At 42.5% G+C, this 14,436-nt stretch overlaps 1 protein-coding gene across 7 annotated transcripts in view; it reads left to right on the top strand.

Annotated features, from left to right (window-relative positions):
* Znf410 (zinc finger protein 410) overlaps positions 1 to 14,087 on the top strand; it is a 30,382-nt gene extending 16,295 nt beyond the window's left edge. For 3 of the 7 annotated variants that reach the window (XM_041658079.1, XM_041658080.1, XM_041658081.1), the window contains 5 exons: positions 841 to 930; positions 4,270 to 4,395; positions 5,568 to 5,708; positions 7,065 to 7,192; positions 13,370 to 14,087. In XM_041658079.1, the coding sequence (XP_041514013.1) occupies positions 841 to 930; positions 4,270 to 4,395; positions 5,568 to 5,708; positions 7,065 to 7,192; positions 13,370 to 13,408 (524 nt within the window). In that variant the 3' untranslated portion in view covers positions 13,409 to 14,087. Of the gene's footprint in view, positions 1 to 840; positions 931 to 4,269; positions 4,396 to 5,567; positions 5,709 to 5,985; positions 6,682 to 7,064; positions 7,193 to 13,369 lie in introns of those variants that run through there. The other 4 variants (XM_041658082.1, XM_041658084.1, XM_041658083.1 and 1 more) reach the window with 4 other exon arrangements.
* The last annotated feature ends 349 nt before the right edge of the window (positions 14,088 to 14,436 follow it).

The raw sequence follows: 14,436 nt of genomic DNA, 5'->3' as shown, positions 1-14,436 counted from the left end.
CAGTGCCGATTCTGTCTCCATAAGCCTGACCTGTAGGAAGAAGGGTAAGGCTGTCCTAGATAGCAGTGACACCAGGAGATAATGAACGAGTCAGCCTGTTTTCCAGTCTCTCTGAATGTTGTATGGTTGCATTTATTGAGCCATACAAATGTTACAGAGCATTAAATATGAGCTAAGATACAACCCCTGAACTTGGGGTGCTTGCTTTCTTGTTAGAGCTTGCAATATGAGAAATAGAATAAATGTCAGAATGGATGGAGCAAAGTAAAGATTCCTTGCTGTTTAGTCTGAGATACTACAGGTGCCTTTGGAGCCTTTGTCAGAAATGTGTTTTGCAAAACTTAAACACTGAACTTAGTACCTCTTCCCCGCTTTTGTGCCACTCTTTGTCCCTGCACAAGTGTCAGGAAGGTAAGCTCTAAAGGCATTTACAAAGTACAGTCCAAGCTGCCCTGCTCCCCACTACAGAATGGCGCCCAATGTGGGGCTCGAACCCACGACCCTTAGATTAAGAATCTCATGCTCTACCGACTGAGCTAGCCGGGCTCAGAACAACAATTGTTCTAGATAAGATTCCCTCCAAATGGCATAACCTTCCAGTATGTTAGGGAATGAATAATTCTCTTTTTAGTGTTCTTGAAATAGTACATGGTACTTATCCCAAGGAAGAAATTTGAATAAAAAATTGGAAGACTATCTGGTGGTCTGTATTCCAGAACACTGGGAGACAACATTTGCTGGGTGCCCCGTTGACGTTACATAGCATAAGTTAAAGAAAGCAGAACACAACGATGGTCAGTTCTCAGAAGGCTGAGCCTGTGTCTCACTGTCTGCCTGTAGGAGAGAAGCCTTTCCTGTGTGAAGCCCAGGGATGTGGCCGTTCCTTTGCAGAGTATTCCAGCCTCCGGAAGCACTTGGTAGTTCACTCAGGTACTAGAGCCTGTGCTGTTCATAGACTGCAAACAACAAGAGACGAGGGTGGGAAGGCGGTGTGCAGTGTTCTAAGATGATAAAGCTCGACACTGAGAGATTAAGGCCCTTAATAATTATATTGGAAACATTTTCTCCTCAGTTAGCGCTCCTGTTCTCTTCAGATTTACATTTGCATTAGGCAGACCTTTTTCTGAGATCTGTGTTGAATCTTTTATGTGTCATATTGATATGGAGTATTGACATCTTCATTCCTCTGGGGAGGGGGATTCCAAAATCCTGAGCGCAGTGGGAAGGCTGATGTTAGTGGCAGCGAGACCTGTGGTGTTCATGTTTTCTGAGGAGGCATGGCCGCCCTGCTCGGTCTCCATTCTAATACACTGCCCAGTAGGACTTCTTGGGATCTAGCAATGGAGAAGAAAAGACCTACTGACCTGTTTTTTGCTTTGTATTATTAAATTCCCTGTGATTCTGTCAGCTTGCTCATTCTATACAGATGACCTAATCTCCCCTGATAAAAATGTCATTCAGACTTTGTGAAAATATTCTATAGAGACCAGACTTTGTAAACTTACTGGAAAAATCTAAAGTGGTATTTGTCTCCCTTCCCTCCTTTCCCATCTTCCCAACCAGAAATCAGCACTGAGGAGGTGGAGGCAAGAAGACTTGATTTTTTTTTTTTTTTTTTTTGGTTTTTCGAGACAGGGTTTCCCTGTGGCTTTGGAGCCTGTCCTGGAACTAGCTCTGTAGACCAGGCTGGTCTCGAACTCACAGAGATTCACCTGCCTCTGCCTCCCGAGTGCTGGGATTACAGGCGTGCGCCACCAACGCCCGGCTCAAGAAGACTTGATTTTGATGACTACAGCAAAGCACTTCAGTGAGCGTTAGGGAGGTGGAGATGTATAGTCAGTCAGGGATGAGACTGTCATAGAGATCTCAGTGCTGGAGATGTTTTGTTTTTTGTTTTTTTGAGACAAGTCTTATGTAGCACACACAGTATGATCTCGAACCTCTGATCATCTTGCCTCCACCTCCCAGGTGTTGGGACTGTAAGTGTGGGCTTTCTGCATACTAGGCAAGTATTTTACCAATTGAGCTGTCTGCAGCTCCTGGGCTGTTTTAATATGATGACAAGTTCCAAGTCAAAGTGGCAGACTGATAGCTTGTGGGCCAGATGTGGACTTCACATGTGTATTGCTAGCGCTGTGTTGTACTGGTTATATAAACTATGTCAGATGTACAGCCAGATATATACAAGAATATAAAAAGATGACTTCTTAATACCTTTTAAATTTAAAAATAACTTCTTGCTTTTATCTTATATTCAGTCCATGTTCTGTCCAGTTGTCTCCAAAATTACTTCAATTCATTTATCTTTAAATTCTTATTTTATTTATTTATTTATTTTGTTTTGTTTTTTTTGAGACAGGGTTTCTCTGTAGCTTTGGAGCCTGTCCTGAAACTAGCTCTCATATACCAGGCTGGCCTTGAACTCACAGAGATCTGCCTGCCTCTGCCTCCTGAGTGCACCACCACTGCCTGGCTTATCTTTAAAGTTTTCAAATTTATTTCATGTTAGGCTGGAGAGATGGCTCAGTGATTAAGAGCATTGCTTGCTCTTCCAAAGGTCCTGAGTTCAATTCCGGCAACCATATGGTGGCTCACAACCATCTGCAATGAGGTCTGGTGCCCTCTTCTGGCCTGCAGGCATACCCACAGACAGAATATTTTATACATAATAGATAGATAGATAGATAGATATAGATAGATAATTTTAAAAAAATTATTTCATGTTGGAAAATGAACCCAAAGCCTCTTGCATAATGGGCAGGCATTTAACTGTTGAGCTATAGCCTCAACCCAGAAGTTGGTTCCTTTAAATAAAGATCCCCTAGGATCTAATACTGCTTACTCTTGGCTAGTAAATCTTTTTTGAACCTAAATTTTTTTATACTGTTGTTTGTTGGTAGATTTATCATAGAACTGTGTTACTGGGGTCCTATAGGAGTACCATCTTCTGAATTCGGCCTCCTTTATGTCTTTTCCCCCAGTGTGGAGATGGAACCTAGATCTGGGCAGGAACTCTGCCACTGAGTTGTTTCCTAGCACCTGCTTCTGTTTTACAGCTTGTTTTCCTGTCGTTTAAAAAAAAGAAGTAGTCTCTAAAAGCTTCAAAACTTCAAAATTGGGGGCAAACATACATTGTATATGATCCTGTGTGCTTCATTTATGCCACATGAAACCCACACAGTCTGCTTGACTGAACTGATGAGTGGCGCAGGCCCTCTCACCCCTTCCCCTGCTAGGTAACTGCACTTCCCTTAGTTCTTTTCTTTCACATTAGCTGCTTTCGTTGGAACTCTTCTCCATGAAGTAGAGTAGAGAGTAAATGGCAAGTGAAATAAAATGCTTTTCATTATGAGCTTGCTCTTGGTTTTTTCTTTGCTCAAGCAGGCCTGGACTGGAATAAGCCACATATACCAGGCTGGCCTTGAACTTGGAGCATCCTCCTGCCTCAGCTCCCCAAGTTCTGAGATGGTTGACTTGCTTTCCTGTGCCTGGTCTCCATTGTGAGCTTTCAGAGTAAGGGATTGGTGCTTTGGTTCCTTCTGATTAAATTAAATTGGTTTCTTGATTTATTTGGGGGTTGTTTATAGCTAGTACACAGACATGGAACAGAGGGCTGGAGAGGTGTCTTGCATCCTCCTGTAACTCCAGTTCTAGGAGACCTCATACCCTCTGGCCTTTGCTGGCACCTGCATCTAAATGATGCATAAACCCACAGAGAAGCACACACATTCTCATATGAATAAACCTGAAAAAATAGTACAGCCAGGAAACGTAATACAGCTGGGCTGTAGAAGCACACACCTGTTCGAGGCCAGCCTGGTCTACAAGAGCTAGTTCCTCCAGGACAGGCTCCAAAGTTAAATCTTGTCTTGAAAAACAAAACAAAAACAAAAGAAAAGAAAAAACAATAAGGCTTTGGAAACTGTTTGCAAATGTTGAATATCTTGAGTCTTGAAGGAAATAGAATGTGGGATATTACGAACCCAGGGTTGTAATGAGTCCTCAAGGTAGATACAAATTCTGGTGGTTGATGGAAGACTATTGGAAAGGAGATAAATACTAGGCCTTTTTGGAAGGCCAGGGGGACTTTAGTCCAAAGAGAAGGGCTAGAGCCAATGCATGTGCTAGCCCTCCTGGGACAGACTTCCTCCCTTTCCTGTGAGAGATTGTATGTCAAAGCGCAGCCTTCAGTCTTCTGTCTACTGAATTGCCATCGGCAGTCTATACTGTCTTCTGGGCTGTCCTATCTTAACATAGTACTTTTTGCAGGAGAGAAACCTCATCAATGCCAAGTCTGTGGAAAGACCTTTTCTCAGAGTGGGAGCAGAAATGTCCACATGAGAAAGCACCACTTGCAGCTAGGAACAACTGGGAGTCAAGAACAGGAACAAACTGGTGAGGAGAAGGGTCTTGTGGAGAACTGTTCAGCAGCCAGGCCATTGGCCTTCTTGGCTAATTGGAAATCTAGCTAGGTAGAGAGATTTGGTTTCATTTGATAGACTTATAGTTTGTAACAGCTGTACAGTATAATCATCTGTAAGCTTTCAAAACATATATTTTCTTGTTCCTCCCTTAACAATAAAGGAACTTGAAAAATGAGATGAGTGAGTTGTAAATCTCAGAACACATACTATTAAAAGTTCCACTAAGGGCTTTGCATGTAGCTCAGTAGTAGAATGCTTGCTTAACATGTGTAAGACCCTGAGTTTAAACACAGACACACACATACACAAATAACAATTTCTCCAATGGTTCATAGCTGTAGATCTACTTGGAAGGCTGAGGTGGGAGGACAACCTGGGCAAGATAGTGAGATCCCTGTTTTAGGAAACCAACAAAAAAGCCAGGCATGGTAGCACATGCCTGTAATCCAGGCACGTGAAAGGTAGAAGTGGGAGATCAGCTGTTCGAGGCCAACCTCAACAAGTTTGAGGCCAGCCTGTACTACTTGAGACCCTGTTTTCAGAAAACAAAAAATAGTATGTAAATGTCCCCTGACGAGGCTGAGGTCAGCCAGACGGTCTGTGATCCAGCTTTTAAAGAGCACAGGCATTAAAGATTTCTATATAACTAAAGATTTAACATTTTTTATTTAATAGTTTGGCAGCCTTTACCCTACTTTAAAATTAATAGAGCTCCTTTTTCTTTTCCATGTCTTTCTTTAAAAAATTCCAAACACTCGCACTTGGGAGGCAGAGGCAGAGGATCTTTGTGAGTTCGAGGCCAGCCTGGTCTACAAGAACTAGTTCCAGGACAGGTTCCAAAGCTACAGAGAAACCCTGTCTTGAAAAAAAAAATTCCAAGTGCTTCTTTCAAACGATGTTCTTATTTCTCTCTCTATTATATGATGATCTTCAGATGGTGGTCACGTGAACAGATAATTATCCCTAAGGATTGGCTTCCTCAGTAGGTTTATTCTTATTATCTGAAAGTGAGTGAAATGGGAGAAGCATCCAAGACAAAAGCTTACAGTTCTGAAAGAGGTAGCCAGCTTTCTTGTGAAGAGAGATGAGGACCAGGCACAGCCTTGACTGCTGTATGTCTCTCACATCCTGTTCTCTGTACAGCTGAGCCACTAATGGGCAGTAGTTTGCTTGAAGAAGCTTCAGTACCCAGTAAAAACCTGGTGTCTATGAATTCCCAGTCCAGCCTTGGTGGAGAGTCCTTGAGTCTACCAAATACCAATTCTATTCTTGGAGTTGATGATGGTAAGACTTCTAGTTCTTTATGTGGGGAAACAAGTTGTAGCTTGGGGCTACGGAGTAGAGTATCTCCAAAATAGAGGAGATTATTATTATTAATATTATTTCTTGTATGATGGTGTCATTGAATAATATTTGAATTTATTCTCCGGGGTGGATAAATGAACCTTTTCTCTTTTAATGATTAAATATGATGTTAACAGAAGAATAAAGAAAAACATTTTAACGATTATCTGTAGTCCTTAGCACTCTAGCCCAACTATGTCTGTCTTTCCTGTTGCAGTATGGAAGAGCTTAACTTTTAAACATTTAAACAGAGCATAACCAGGTTTTCAGAGGAGATACAAAGCAATTTCTCCATACCTTCAAAAGCCATATCTTCTGGAGAAAAGAAAGGGCTCTCTAGGAAACAGTTGCTCCTCTGGTATAGAAATTTCACCCAGCTTACACAGGCCAGGCCCTCTTCTCTGAAAAACTTACCAGGTGAGGTCAGCATGCATTTATTAAGTGCCTACTGTGTGCCTGGCACCATGGGAAAGACAAAAGTAGGAGGTAGGGACCATAAGTTGAAACAGCATAAATGTATGAAACATCATTGAGAAATAGATGAAATTACATCAGCAAACATTCATTATACAGTATAGTCTGGAAGGAAGAGCAGACCAGGCTACAAAGCCTCCCGAAGAAGAAAACAAACAAACAAAACAACAACAAAAGAAACCTGCAGTTTGCTTGAGAGCTAAGTGATTTATCTGTAATACTATTTTCAAAATTTTCATGGTGACCCCCTGATGAATGTCTACTAAGTATGAGACCCTGTGTTTTAGTCACTTCTTCCTTCACAGTCGGAGTTTTTGTAACTTCTGTGTGGAGCTTACAAGACCCCAAATGTGTTCCCCAGTCCACCCGGTCCCTGTGCAGCACTAGTGCAGACCACATCAGAAGACAGAAGTGGCATGGAGAGCTTTGCTGGGCTTGGAGAGCACATTCAAGGGAGGAAGGGACAGAGTGTGAATTCTGAAGCCAGGATTAGCTCATGTTCTTGATGTGGACCTACTGCTCAGAACATCAGTACTGATGGTGCTTGCCTGTGCAGTGTTTGCCCTATTTCATATAGTTTTAATCCAGGTAACATATTATTCTAAATTGTCACATTGAAAAATTGTCATTCTTATATCCAAGTTTCTTTAACTTCCCACTCTCCTTTTGTAACTTTCTAAATCCACTAGCAATGAAACAGTGAAAACTTGGGGTTGAATTTTCCAGGGAACAGAGTTAGCATTTGCAATGGTTGGCTTGCTGAAGCAGTGGGTGTGCACATGGATCACTATTGGTTGACGATAATTTCCTCTTGTTTCACAGAGGTGCTTGCTGAAGGATCCTCACGTCCCCTGTCCTCAGTGACTGACGTGACACATCACTTGGTGGCCATGCAGACGGGGAGGCAGTCCTATGAAGTCTCTGTCTTAACTGCGGTAAATCCACAGGAGGTAAAGCCATCTCTCTCCTGCCCTCACTTTGTTTCTGTGGTGACTTAAATGGACAGTGATTGAGAATCTAGTTTAGTGGATCTAAAATTTGCTAACCTCCACTTCCTGAAACTTTGGCTTCTTTTCCTTTAAGCATTAATTAGTCCAGTGTTACTGCAGTCTGTTGTTTTGTAAGTTGGGAGATTGAGTGGACACTCTTGAGGTCTAAGCACTTTCATACATACTTTTGGTTTTTTTGAGACAGGGTTTCTCTGTGGTTTTGGAGCCTGTCCTGGAACTAGCTCTTGTAGACCAGGCTGGTCTCGAACTCACAAAGATCCGCCTGCCTCTGCCTCCCGAGTGCTGGGATTAAAGGCATGCGCCACCACCGCCCGGCCTCATACATACTTTTTTAAAGTTTATTTTTAACTCTTTGTACTCTGTGTCACGCATGCACATGATTGCAGGTATCCATGAAGGTCAATAAAGAGGATATCAAGGCAGTGGTGACACTTACTTTAATTCCAGCGTTCAGGAGGCAGAGGCAGGCAGATCTCTGGAAGTTCGAGGCCAACCTGTTCTACAAAGCAAGTCCCAAAACAAAACACCACAAGTGTCTAGGGAGATGGCTCAGTTGATAAAGTACCTGTGATGCGAGCATGAGGACTTGAATTCAGATCCCTAGTCCCCGTGTTAAAGCCAGATGTGGGCAGTGTAGATTTGTAACGCTGTGCTAGGGAGTAGCCAGTCTAGGAAATTAATTTTTGCGTCCAGATTCAAGGAGAGACCATGTTTCAAGAAATGGGGAGAAGGACCAGCAAGAAAACTGAATCTGTAAAGATGCTTGCCATCTGAATTTTAATGATCTGAATTGGATTCCTGAAACCCATATAATGGAGAGAGCTGACTCCATGTCATATTTGTGTGGTTTTACAAGGCCATGCATACAAAATAGTGTAGAAAAGGTGTTTTAAAAGTTGAAAACATTAGCAAAGGTGTGGGTGAACCAGCCCCTGTGTTGTGAGCATGAGAGAGCTGTCCCCATTACTCATCTGTCATGTGACAGCATAGGGAGCAGAGAGATGCCCTACCACCCCCACTCACACCAATGCCTGAGACAGGTGGGAGAGCTGGCGCTAAGGGCATAAGAGTAGGAGGGCTGTCCCTAACCCTCATTAGCTGCAGCATTTGGGAGAGTGGCCCCTATGCCAGAGAGCTGGAAGGCTAACCAAACCTGCAACTACCCAGGCCCACCCCAACATCCATCCCATCTGTGATCTGCTAGAGCACATGAAGGGACTGGTCCTGCAGACCCAAAGCTGCAGGATCACCACGATACAGGGCAACAACAGGATAACCAAGAGGAATGTTCCAGTGAGGGCCCAGCATCAATAGTGTAGCAGAACCCAGAGGCCTGGAAACAGACCAGTAACTCTGCAATGAACACTTGCAAGTTAAGATATGTGGATAAAATGGTTTACTGTGTGACTCACTGCAGCTTCCATGACAATATCGATTTTTTCCTTCTTTTTTTTTCTTTTATCTTTTCTTTCTCTTAAATCTTATTTTGTTGGGGGAGGTTGCAAGGGCAGATATGAAGGGACGGGGAAATGAATGGGATGCAGATGCATGATGTGAAAAACACAAAGAATAAATTAAAAAGAAAGATTTAAAAAAAGATGAAAAAATAAAATGGTGGAGAAGTAATAGAAAAAGGCAACATTAACTTGTAGTCTCCACACTGTACATACATGTGCACACAGACATAACAAAATACACACTTACATACACTATACATACCACACATGAGAAAAAAATATGGAGAGGTGGCTCAGTGGATAAAGCTTTTGCCAGACAAACCTAAAGTCCCATTCAGATCCCAAGCACCAATGGCAGCACTGGGTAGCTGTGTCAGGCACTTCAGTCCCAGAATTTGCTGGGACAGGTGGCTAACTAACTAGAATCGGCAAGCTCTGGGTTCACTGAGAGTCTCTGACTGATAAATAAAATGGAGAGTGATCAAGGAAGATACCGGACATCAACCTTAGGCCTCCACACTCATGTGTTCCTGCGTATATGCAAACACGAGTATACATACCATCTTAAAAATGCGATAGGTGGGGGGCTGGAGAGATGGCTCAGTGGTTAAGAACACTAACTGTTCTTCCAGAGGACCCAGGTTCAATTCCCAGCACCCACATGGCAGTTCACAACTGTCTGAAGATCTAGTTCCAGGGGATCTGACACTTTCACACCAATGCACATAAAATAAAGTTAAATAAACCAAAAAAAAGTATTTAAAAAAAATGCAGTAGGTGGTAACACACACTCTAAAAATGGAAAATTAAGCTGGTATCATGAAAAGAAGAGAGGGTTGGGCTTCATAGATGAGTAAGGTCAATTGGGGTTAGAGTATGATCAGAATATATTACTTACACGATAATAATCCATGCAAATATTTTTTGTTTTTGGTATAGGGTTTCTCTGTAACAGCTCTGGTTGTCCTGGAACTCGATTTGTAGACCAAGGTTGGCCTTGAACTCAAAGAGCTCCGCTTGCCTCTGCCTCCCCAAGTGCTGGGATTACAGGCGTGTGCCACTACCATAAAACAGTTCTTTATACCAGGCATGTTGACATGTGTCTATATTCCCACCACTGAGAAACCAGAAGAATTATGTGTTAGTAGGCAATCTAGACTACTGAGTGAGTTCCAGGATATCCTCCTGGGCTACAGAGTGAGCTCTTCTCTCAAAAGGGGAGGGGAGCAAAATTGGGCCAGTGTGGTAGAACATACCTTTAATACAAGCATTTGGGAGGCAGAAACAGGCAGGTCTATGAGTTTGAGGCCAGCCTGGTCGACATGATGAATGTGAGGCCAACCAAGACTACATAATGAGACCCTGCCACAAACAACTACAACAAAACACCTAAGCAAAAAGAAAAGGCCAAAAAATCTTTATTCGAAACTTTCCCTGTTCAGAAAAAAAGGTGTCGTTTTTCCCACTGTGGTCATGAGTCTGAGAGCTAACAGGACAAACCATCTGAGCTAAAAGGATCTTGTTCAGTTGCTTGTTTGCTGAGATCTGTCATCCCAGTCGAGGAGATTTAGATTGATTCTGAGCTCTTCCAACTGTATCGTCTTGGCTGACCCAGAAAACAGAATGAGGCCGGGCGGTGGTGGCGCACGCCTTTAATCCCAGCACCTGGGAGGCAGAGGCAGGCGGATCTCTGTGAGTTCGAGACCAGCCTGGTCTACAAGAGCTAGTTCCAGGACAGGCTCCAAAACCACAGAGAAACCCTGTTTCGAAAAACCAAAAAAAAAAAAAAAAAGAAAGAAAACAGAATGAAAACCAATCAGGCCAGGTGGTGGTGGCGCGCGCCTTTAATCCCAGAACTCGGGAGGCAGAGGCAGGCAGATCTCTGTGAGTTCGAGACCAGCCTGGTCTACAAGAGCTAGTTCCAGGACAGGCTCCAAAACTACAGAGAAACCTTGTCTCAAAAAACAAAAAAAAAAAAAAAAAACAATCAGGCCTTGACCTTGTGTCTTGAGACTGTGTGACTATCACATGTTCATGGCATACAGATAGGCTTTCTGCAGAGATCGCCAGGCCAGTGTTTTGTTTTACAACCTTTCCTTTTCCCTCTCTCTTTTCAGTATAGCCTTTGTGTCCTAGTAAGCCATTAGAGTATCCAAATGACTCTAAATATTCTAAATATATTAACTCTTGGGTTATCTAGAATGACAGGTTGGTGGGCATTCATGTCAGCATACTCTGTCAGGACTTTATGTTTGTTGTTGTGACTTGTTACTTTGTGTTGAACATTCTACTGTTGGTATTATTGGTTCTAAGTTACCTTTTGTAGGTTGCTGTTTTGGAACCATTCATCTGTCTCACGCCACTGTCCCCTGTATTTTTGCCTCTCTTTTTCTTTTTTGAAATTTTATAGAAATAGCTTTAAGGAGGGTCTATTGAGAGAGGTGTGGGTATAAAAATCCATGTACCATTCACCCAACCTGAACAATTATTTTTATTCTACGTGTTTGTTTTGACTACATGTATGCGTGTGTATCCCATGCATGCCTGGTTCCCTGAGGGGCCAAAGAAGGCATCAGATCCTTTTGAACTGGAGTTGTAGGTGGTTGTGAGCCACAGAGTAGTCGCTGGGAACCAAGTTCACGTTTTCTGCAAGAGCAGCAAATGCTCTTAACTACTGAGCCATTTTCCAGTCCCTCCATACTTATACTGCTTTTGTTAGCTCTTACTGTTTGTGCCAGAATATTTTGAAGCATTACAGTCGTATCTGTAATTTTTTAAAGTATGTGTCTTAAAAGATAAGGATTTAAAATAACTGTCTTTCCATACCCAACAAGTTTAGTAATAATTTGTCGTCCTCTAATATTGAGTTTCTGTTTTTTATCTCTTCAAAACTGTCTTTGGTTGTGTAACTTGAAACAGAGTCCATGTTTTCATTTGGTAACACATTACCTTGTTTCTCCATTGCTGTGATTTAAACACCGTGACCAAAAGCAAGTTATGAAGAAAAGGTTTATTACAGCTTATGGATTGGAGTCTATCATGGAGGAAAGCCAGGTCAGGAACCTAGAATCAGGCACTGAAGCAGAGACCAGGAGGAATATTGCTTCCTGGCATGCTCTGCCTGTTTTCTGGTGGGACTGGGGAGGTAGCTCTTTTTTGTCAAGTGCTTGCCATACAAGCATGAGTACCTGAGTTAGCTCCCAAGAGCCCTTGTAAAAAACAGTCTGGCATGGTGACACGTGCCTATAATCCCAACATTGGGGAGTTAAAAAAAAATTCTAGGTTTGTCAGCATGTGCCTTGTAATCCCAGTGTAGGGAAGATAGAGACGGACAATATGTGACTGCATCATCAAAACTCATGAGCTTCAGGTAGCAAGAGCCCTTGTCTCAAAAAAACAAGGTAGATGGCATATGAACCTCCTTCATGCACATATGTATGTACACACACAGGTGGAAACTGGTTTCATCAGTTAATATTCAAAAACTGAACAGCACAGAGTGGAATATCAGTGAAGGAGTCCTTCAGGCCTGTCTCCCTTCACCACAGAAAAGGTTTTAAGCCTACTGAAACCCTGAAACTCTAATGGGCAGGTTCCTGCTTCAGGACTTGTAACAGAAACAGCTCCCTTCCCTGCTTGTCAGTATTTTGGATTGACTGACTTTACCACAGTTTTGGTTCTACCATTATTGATTTCCCTGTGGTGATTGTTCCATTACTGACTGATGGGTATGAACACAATTGTTGAACTTGTAGATTCAGGTTATTTTATTGCCACAGTTAATGTGGCAGCCAGACATGGTGGCACACGCCTTTAATCCTATTACTCAGGAGGCAGGGGTAGGTAGATCTCTGAGTTCGAGACTGGTCTGGTCTATAATATAGCAAGTTCCAGGACAGCCAGGGCTACACAGAGAAACCCTGTATCACAAAATAACAACAAAAGCAAGCTTTTGGGAGCTGGAAAAATGTCTCGGTGGTTAAGAGCACTGGCCACTCTTCCAAAGTACCCAGGTTCATTCCCAGTACCACATTACAGCTCACAACTGTAACTCCAGGGGAGTTCAGCACCCTCATAGAAACATAATTGCAGGCAAAATACCAATACATAGGAAATAAAAATAATTTTTTTTTTTTTTTTTTTGCTTTTTTCGAGACAGGGTTTCTCTGTGGTTTTGGAGCCTGTCCTGGAACTAGCTCTTGTAGACCAGGCTGGTCTCGAACTCACAGAGATCCGCCTGCCTCTGCCTCCCAGGTGCTGGGATTAAAGGCGTGCGCCACCACCGCCCGGCCTTTTTTTTTTTTTTAAATTAAAAACAGGGACTGAAGAGATGGCTCAGAGGTTAAGAGCACTGACTGCTCTTCCTGATGTCCTGAGTTCAATTCCCAGCAACCACATGGTGGCTTTCAACCATCTGTAATGAGATCTGGTGCCCTTTCTGGTATGGAAGTGTACAGGCAGTAGGAACATTGTATACACAATAAATCTTTAAAAAAAAATTAAAAACAGATTATAAGTAAGTTCTGCCCATCATCCTTTACTGGATTTATCAGTCCATTCCCCAGATTCCACTCTTAACCCTTTCATTTAGTCTAAGGTGGTTTTTTTTGCTTCTGTAATTCATCTGTAACCTAGTCTATATTTGTTTTCAATTTTATAGTTACTAAATCAAGGAGATTTAACGGAAAGACAGACATGAGTGTGCTGACCTCTGGAGAAGCAGCTCTATCTGACCCCAGAGTACATGATGGGAACAGATCCAGAAGACTCACATTCTGCCAGAACTAAAATGAATCTGTGAAGGCCAAAGATCTCGCCTTGCTTCTGTCCATCGTCCCTGGCTGAGAAGAGGGATTCCTCCTGAGGGCTTCTCTTCAACCTCTATCTGATCCTGACAGAGTGAGGCTGTGACTGTGGGCTGGATGCTGTAGCTGCCTCTCTTCCTACTGCAGTGTAATGATGTGCTGGATGAATATTTGCATTGTGACTGTGCGGGTTTTCCTTCGGAGAGTTTTCATCCTAGACCCAGCTATCTTTATATGGTTAAATGATGGCCTGCTTCCAACTCTAGAACTTCACCAGGACATTGAGTTTTCAAGATGCCTTGTTGCTTTGAAGAAGGGAGTGATGCCAGTTATGTGTGACATTCTTCCTTTAGCAACCTGCATAAAAGACTCTCAGCCATTGGGCTGTAAAACATAAATTACTTGAATCTCCCCTTGGCCCAGGCTGAGGTACCTGTACACCTCTACTTGGTCATTTTGTTTTGTTTATGGGACTTAAAGTAGCATGTTATGAGCGTTTTTTTTTTTTTAAGTTAAAAACCACATGATCTAGAGTTTCAGTTTTCCTTTTAAATAAACAAAACAACCAGTCTGCTCTTTGGCTCTTGTTTTAGACCAGTGGTTCTGATCTGTCCTAATACAATCCTTTAATACAGTGCCTCATGTTGTGCTAACCCCATTAAATTATCTCCGTTGCTACTTCATAACTGTAATTTTGCTACTGTTATGAATTGTAATGTAAATATCTGATGGGATCACAACCCATAGGTTGAGAACTGCTGTTTTAGAGAAGAGGTCAAGAAAATAATCTAGTCTTCCTCTTTAAGATAGGGCACTGAAAAGAAAAGAGAAAGGGGGCTAGGGATAGGAGTCATCCCTTTAAGGCAGTCAGATCCCTTATGAGTTTGAGACCAGCCTTGTCACGTAAGTTCCAGGCAGCCAA

Source organism: Microtus oregoni, unplaced genomic scaffold, assembly GCF_018167655.1.
Source record: "Microtus oregoni isolate MIOR12 unplaced genomic scaffold, Mior012 000009F_ref0000495, whole genome shotgun sequence".
NCBI classification, from domain to species: domain Eukaryota; kingdom Metazoa; phylum Chordata; class Mammalia; order Rodentia; family Cricetidae; genus Microtus; species Microtus oregoni.
Note: the sequence above shows the minus strand (reverse complement) of the source record. Positions and strands in the feature narration are given on the sequence as shown.